This window comes from Capsella rubella, unplaced genomic scaffold (genome assembly GCF_000375325.1).
Source record: "Capsella rubella cultivar Monte Gargano unplaced genomic scaffold, Caprub1_0 scaffold_12, whole genome shotgun sequence".
Lineage (NCBI taxonomy): Eukaryota > Viridiplantae > Streptophyta > Magnoliopsida > Brassicales > Brassicaceae > Capsella > Capsella rubella.
The window spans coordinates 135495-143371 of record NW_006238912.1 but is presented as its reverse complement, the minus strand read 5'-3'; the positions used below and the strand labels follow the sequence as shown (position 1 = coordinate 143371).

The 7877-nt window shown below is 35.7% G+C and overlaps 1 protein-coding gene across 1 annotated transcript; it reads right to left on the bottom strand.

Annotated features, from left to right (window-relative positions):
• Positions 1-4964: 4964 nt before the first annotated feature.
• Positions 4965-6290, bottom strand: LOC111829440. The gene is made up of 6 exons (XM_023778528.1): positions 6162-6290; positions 5761-6028; positions 5551-5665; positions 5315-5457; positions 5105-5201; positions 4965-5013 (listed from the first exon to the last, which is right to left on the bottom strand). Exons 1-6 carry the CDS (start codon positions 6288-6290, stop codon positions 4965-4967), a joined length of 801 nt encoding a protein of 266 aa, XP_023634296.1.
• Between the last annotated feature and the right edge of the window lie 1587 nt (positions 6291-7877).

The following is a 7877-nucleotide window of genomic DNA, read 5'->3' as shown; positions in this document are numbered from 1 at the left end:
ATTGATGAACCAGGTTCTAAGGTCATTTATTGGTAAATTTGTTATTGTCTACTTTGATGACATACTTATTTACAGTAAATGCTATTCTGATCACACTAAGCACTTAGAAATAATTCTGAAAACGCTTCGGAAGGAAGGCCTTTATGCTAACCTAAAGAAGTGCTCATTTTGTACTAACAAGTGTGTGTTCTTAGGTTTTATAGTGAGTAAATGGCCTACAAGTAGATGAAGAAAAGATCAAAGCGATCCGTGAATGGCCTACTCCAACATCCATTGGACATGTCCGCAGTTTTCATGGACTAGCAAGCTTCTACATGAGGTTTGTCAGAGACTTAAGCACAGTGGCTGCACCAATGACTCATGTAATCAAGAAAAATGTACCATTCTCATGGGGAGAAGCTCAAGAACAGTCATTCAACACGCTGAAAGAGAGGCTCACACAAGCACCAGTTTTAGCACTTCCAGATTTTGAAGTTATGTTTGAAGTAGAGTGTGATGCATCAGGTTTGGTAGTTGGAGATGTACTACATCAGAGGAAAATACCAGTAGCATTTTTTAGTGAAAAGCTAAGTAGAGCAGCGGTGAACTACCCGACCTACGACAAAGAGCTTTATGCCTTAGTACGAGAACTTGAGACATGGCAACATTACTTGTTGTCCAAGGAATTCATCATTCATACCGACCATGAAATTCTTAAGCACCTCAAGGGCCAGACTTCACTTAAGAGGAGACATGCAAAGTGGTTGGAGTTCATTGAGACGTTCCCATATGTGATTAAGTACAAGAAGGGAAACGAGAATGTGGTAGATGATGCTTTATCGAGGAGACATGCCCTTATAGCTACAATGGAGGCCAAAATAATGGGTTTTGAGCACATCAAGGAGTTGTACAAAGATGATCCAGAATTAGGCGAGTGTTACAAAGAGCATTGCAAAGGAGCTTATCAAGCATTCTACTTGTAAGATGAATTCTTGTTCAAAGACAAGCGGTTGTTCATCCCTCAAGGTTTGATGCGAGAGTTGATACTCACTGAAACACATGGTGGAGGGTTGATGGGTCACTTTGGTGTTGACAAAATGTTGGCCATGATAATGGATCACTTCTTTTGGCCCCATCTCAAGAAAGACGTGGAGAGATTTTGTTCTTGATGCATTGTTTGCCACAATGAAAAATCCAGGTTACATCCTCATGGTCTTTATTTACAATTACCTATTCCTAACGCCCCTTGGTTAGATATTTCTATGGACTTTTTCTTAAGATTGCCTAAGATTAGACACAAAGATTCAATCTTTGTCGTCGTGGACCGTTTCTCCAAGATGGCACACTTCATCCCGTGTGACAAGACCAATGACGCGACTTAAACCGCGGATTTGTTCTTCAAGGAAGTGGTGCGCCTCCATGGGATTCCGAGGACCATAGACTCTGATCGTGACACCAAGTTCTTGAGTCACTTTTGGAAGACACTTTGGAGAAAGTTAGGTACCAAGCTTCTATTCTCTAGAACTTGTTATCCTCAAACGGATGGACAAACCGAAGTGGTAAACCGAACTCTCTCAACTTTACTTAGAGCCACTCTTGGTAGGAATATGGCTACATGACTTGATTGCATCCCTTTCATTGAGTTTGCTTATAATTGTGACGTTCACTCGGCTACAAAACTATCTCCCTTCGAGATAGTCTGTGTAATTAACCCATAGATTTAGGACCTTTACCTCAGATAGAACATGCTTGTCAAGATGGATTAAGACGAGGAGAAATCATCAAGAAGTTGCATGAAAAAGCCAAAGGCAACTTAGAGAAGAAGGCCGTCGACAACAAACGCAAAGTTGATCGAGGAAGAAAGGAAGTGTTATTTGAAACATGAGATTGGGTCTGGTTTCATATGAGGCCTGAGAGGTTTCCAACACAAAGAGCATCCAAGCTATCATCAAGAGGCGACGGTCCATTTAGGATCCTCGAAAAGATCAATGACAATGCTTACCGTTTGGAGCTACCTAATGAGGTAGAAGTTTCTCATACTTTTAATGTTGAAGAGGGAGGGAATGACGCGGACATCAATTATCCTGTCCAACCCGCTGAACTAGTTCACGTACCAGATACTGTACCACACCCTGTACCAGTCTTCCCAGAAGGTCCCATGAATCGTTCAAAGGATAAACAGCTTAGAAAAAGATTCAACTTAGCTGTACAAGACATTGTGAGCTCACTAGAGCTGAACTACGTCAACTGGTCTATACCACCTTTACTCCATCACAACGGATATGACTCCATCGCCGAGGAAGAGCTTGCTGAAGCATTCACCCAAATGAGTCTTGAACATACCATTTCCCCATGTATGAATTCTCCTTTGACAGGTCAAGAAACCTCTAGAATCCAAGAGAAGACAATGGAGTTATAGGAGACAAGCAAAACAAGCTTCACCTTCAAGAGTGATCGAGAGAGTGAAGATCAAGAAGAAGACATCAAGGACTTGGAAGAGCTTCAAGAGACTGATCAAGCTACCCAAGAGAAACTCTAAGAAGCCACCTACTTCAAGAAACCAACAAACAAACGGGCACCTGACAAGACTCCTGAAGTAGATTAGCGAGTAGTACAAGATGTAGTTCAGAGAACAGCTATTGGGCCTAGATCGCATCCAGGTAAGTTCTATTCAGTATTTTTGATATTTTCAGGCCTAGAAGACGTGCTCATCACGAGGTTTCAAGTTTGCTTTAGTATTTGACTTATTTTCTTTCCAAAAACAATGGATTTGTGTTTGTAGTTTTATTTGTTTCCTTTGTTGCATTTTTACATTTATTTCGGCCTTAAGGCTAGCTGAAGGACTCTTTTAAAGTCCCCCTGCAGCAGTTGTACGAGTTTTTTACCCTATTATCAATAAAGAAACCGAATTTTCTTCCTTTTTCTCCTTAAGTGTTCTTAAGAGAAAAGCTTGTTCTTTGTCTTGTGTGTGTGACTCCACAAGGCTGAGTTCGTGTACTGTATCAGAGACCAATCGCATCTCTGTGGTGTACTTCTATCCCCCATCACTTCCCCTACAATCGATCCCACACGAGAGAAGTGACCGCCATCGTGTCAGATCTACATCAGCGACCATATTTCCTTCACAAGAGAGAAGAGACCGCCATCTTGTGAAGCCATCATCTCTATCCTAATACAAGCTAACCACCGAGTCTTGTATCACCAGCCTTGCATCTCCACTAGTCCTTCCATCTATCTTTATCTCTCTCGGTCAGCTTAAATAGGTTCACCACGCTTGAGAGAGCCATATATACTCTTCCCTCGGGCATCCTTTATACCGCCGGAGTTTAGTACTGTGGTTGAAACTATCAAGTGGTCTTGCTTCTTGCTTGTTTATAACCGGCTCTAAACTCCACACGCTTGTCTTGCTTCTTTCTATCATCTTTGTAGCTTCCTTTGAAGCTTGAGAGTGATATGGAACATTTCTTCTCTTCAAGTTTTCTGGACACTCACAAATCTTGAATGAGACCTTCTTTTAAGCTTCCTTGATGATTCGCTTTTTTAAAGATCTTCTAGAGCTCCATGAGGGTTGTTTACACCCTTCTTTAGCTCCAGAAGCTTTCTTTGACTTCTCCTTCTTTGTAACTTTCTTTGAAACTTCTTGACAACACCAAGCCTAGCAGCCATTAGCTCTTAAAGCTAATCCTCCTTCATTATCCCTTATTGGAACAACATCAAGACTAGTCTTCTAAGGCTTCTTTCATGACCGCTTCTTAGGTTTCAAATGCTACAATTTTGGCTTCTTTTTAAGCTTTTTTCATGGCCAGGCAATGGCCAATCGACACCTTAACCGACCTCAATGGTGGATAGCTTCTTCTCAGTCGCGTCAGATTGATATATACCCACTGAATCGGGCATAACTTTTGATCGTCTGCTCGGATGTGAGTGATATCACTTTCACTGGAAAGCTTACTCAATATCCAACAAATGGAATGAAGAACGTGGAAGCTGAATCCCAGTGGAAGGCCGTCGTACGAGTCAATCTTTAGGACGCTTTGACAGAGAATTTTCTTGCATGCTTAAGAATTTGCTTCTTCCTCTATAAGATTTAATTTCTTTTAGTCCTTCATGACTTTATTCCTCTTCTTATAGACCTCTTTTCCTCATCTTGTGTTTCTCTTTGAGAATTTCTACACATGACTCCTCTCCTTTAAACCTTCATCATGAGATTTAACGAGAAATAAAGTATATGTTGTGCGGTTTTAAGAAAACACTTAATAAAACTTGAGAAACCAAAATAAGAGAAATAATGAAGCTTAAGGTAATGAAATTTTAATTCTCTTTAAATATTATATTTATTTTAAGAAAATATTTAAAATCGAATTTAAAATCTGTAAAATATTTTAAATCGAATTTATACTATTTTCTAATAAATATAATTATAACTAGGCAAGTTACCCGCGCTTCGCCGCGGTTAAGGGGAAGAATATATACATTTTAAAGACGAATTGATATTAACAACATTGTAGTATTTGTAATCAGTAATCTTGTTTTTAAATATCTAGATATTTCATTTGCTTTTTGTATTTGAAATTGCAACAATGTTGTGAACCTATTGCTCATAATGGATATGATTTGGTTATGTCTTATTCTGAATTTTACAATGTGCATACATGAACCAACTGTATTATAATTTTCAATATAACATGAATACTATATCATGATCAATATTAATATGTAATGACCAAACTGAAAATGATAATTAAAAAATTCGGCCAATTTTTCAAAGATCAACGATGTATTTGTAAATGTTTAAATATCAAGAATATCAAGAATAAACACATAGTCGTTCTTACATAGAATCTCCGATGATTCATTATATATAACAAAATCCAAACTGAAACAAAATATTGATCCTATTAAGGTTTCAAAACACAAAACATCTATACATTAATAAGCAGGCCATGTTATTCCTATGCTAGAACTGCAATGAAACCATCTTGTAATCATTCCTCGGAAGATACTCTGAAATGGTAGTTTGCAGCAAATTCAGAGCTACAATTCAAATATCCAAGTTAGTTAGAATCTATATAAAATAAAAAACAATGGGACAACCATATGCCTAAAAGAAAACGTATAAACTTACCTTATCTTGTGGTTTTCTAGACCAGTATTGGTTGGGTTAAGAAATGTCCTTGAAGCTCCACTATCACCTTCATCATCATTAGTAATACAGGGCTTACCTAAACAAAGTAAACAACAAAGGAAATTATAATATTTTCTAATCCGTCTATTGTAAAATCTCAAACATTCAAATAGAACTACAAACATTCAAATAGAACTAAACTCTCTTTACCGTGATATGTAGATACTCTCCAAAATCGAAGGACACAAAACACCGGGTGTGTTTTGTAAGTGATATTGTAACCCTTTGACCTCCACTCCCTTAAGAAGTTATGAGCACCTAGTCCTCTAATACGACAACTAATTCTTTCATTCCTGTTACAGTCCATTGTATATAATTAGGCAAATTTATAAGCATGCTTTCCAATATAAAATATAACTAAGCATAAGTAACGTTTACTAAATTACCTTCCATTAATCATTTGGAAAACCAAGCCGTTGACTCTATAAGGATTCCCATACTCATCCATTTTACTATCCTCTTCTTTCAATTCACCAACATCAATTATAGATCCGTAGAAATCTAACATGGAGTAAATATAGACAAAATGCTTAGAATAGATAGATATTTCATATGGTTCAAAATATGATAATTTAAACTTGATTCAGAACACTTACCATAGGAATTATCCACAGGAACGATTTCTTTTAAAACATGCGAGAAATCTTCAAAGTGATAGTATTCTTTGGAAGACAGAGGAGCTATGCGCATCATGCTTGTCTTCTCATCAACCTTGATCTGGTACGTATGGTTGGTGTTTCTTTCTGGCAACACAGGCTTTATGACTCTAAAATCTTTGATGGAATACCATACCCCTTCGTAAACATGTTTAGGGATATTCTTCTCAGAATGTTTTAACACATAAGTAGCTTCAATCCTGTCACCCTATATTAAGATTTAAGAGCAAACTAATCGACTTAAACTAAAGCATTAAAACTCAAAATTGACCGATTACTACACAATTGAACATAAGGGAAGTTTAACATATGTTTATTGAAAATTTAGAAACATAAATTACCTTTTCATCGGCAAGGATTAAAACCCTTTTCATGAAGAAATCCCTTCGATAGGCAATAGACAATATTTTCGCTTCTATGTTCCAATTAGTTCTTGAAGGATTCAAATCGGCAACGGAATCTGTTCGCATGATTTCTAAATTATAAATTTCTGTTTTCGTTGGAAGAATTGTGAAGAAGATGATAGGCGGTGTGTTTGATCTTTCGGATTCCAAATGAAAATAGATTTAGTTTAGGTAAAAAAATAAAAGTCCATTAGACGCTTATAAATTGTAAATAGTGGTAAGTTGCGTCGTTTGGATTTTCACATTAACATTTTTAAAAAAAAACACTAATATTTCGTTTGGACATGTAAGATATTTTTAAAAGAATCAAATGTTATAGAATCGAATGTTTTAACTGTTATTTACTATAAGTACGTTATTCTTTTTATATTTTAAGTGGTACATATAATTAGAGTCTATAAAACCCTTAAACCCCAAACTGAACAAAACACATTATTTAGTGATAAATGTAAAATTCCTAACAAATAGTAGGGTTTGAAACAAAATTTGGTTTATGATTTATACTCACGAGATTTAAACCCGATGGGTTGGTTATCTTCTGATGACATGGTTTATGATTATACTCACGATATTAGAACTTATTCTGAATGAAATTAATATTCTATTTGAATATTTATGCTAATAATGTAAATTAAATAAGCTATTTTGAGATTTCCACATCTGTAAATAGAAACAAATTGGCTTGGTTGGCTTGATAATAAGAATTAAAATTTACAATAGACCAATATTAAAGTCTGAAAGCATAAAACATTTTAAGTGGATACATAATAAATTGATTCCGTGCATGGTAAGGTAAACACTTGGAAGTGATACTTCAAGATCAAGCTTTATTTTCAGCAAAATTTCACTAAATAATTTATTTGGTTCATGATTTGTAGGAACTTCGAAGATAACCACCATTCATATTGTCCCATAAAAAACGTACGCACAAGTAGTACCAGTTTTGGATATAACTTTATACTCAAAGCACCTATAAGTATGATAATTCCTATTTTTTGCTCACAATCTTCTTTTGTATATAAAATTGTTCCATTCTATTCTAATTTTTTGAATCCGCCTATATGAACCAATTGTATTATGATTTTCACAATGATCAAATATAAATGAATTTTATATTTATGATTGTAAGTAATACATATAAATTGTGCTTGAGTAGACGACATAATTTATATAATTCTTAAAACTTTTAAGTTATATTAGTATATATAAAGTAATACGTATAAAACCGTTTAGGTAAAAACTGAAACTGGGACAATGTTTTTCACATGAAACTATGAAATAAAATTACAACTAATCAAAAAATGATCCAACAGACCAGTTGATTTCTATGCTACTGTTGCATGGCTTGGATCTTCTTCTCCGTACTTCGTAGACTTGTTGAAATGATAAGATGCAGCAAATTCAGAGCTACAAAATTTAATATTTTACATTGTTAAATTTATATATAAGAGAAGCAACATATTGACAAATATTGGCAATGGACAGCATATTAGAATTTACCTTGTTCTGTGGTGTTGAAGTCCAGGATTGTCTGGATTTAAAACTGTCCTTGAAAATCCGCAATAATCTTCCGCATCATTGGTAATACACGGCTTTCCTAAGATGTAACATGTAGAATGAATCGGGTTCTAGTTCTTTATCTGTTCTATAGAT

Excerpts from the sequence above, each read along its gene's own strand:
- LOC111829440 (XM_023778528.1), bottom strand. The coding sequence starts at position 6,290 with ATGCGAACAGATTCCGTTGCCGATTTGAATCCTTCAAGAACTAATTGG. Across the intron at positions 5,458-5,550 it reads TTCCAAATGATTAATGGAAG|GAATGAAAGAATTAGTTGTC; the intron begins GTAATTTAGTAA and ends GGACTGTAACAG. Across the intron at positions 5,014-5,104 it reads CTAGAAAACCACAAGATAAG|CTCTGAATTTGCTGCAAACT; the intron begins GTAAGTTTATAC and ends TTTGAATTGTAG.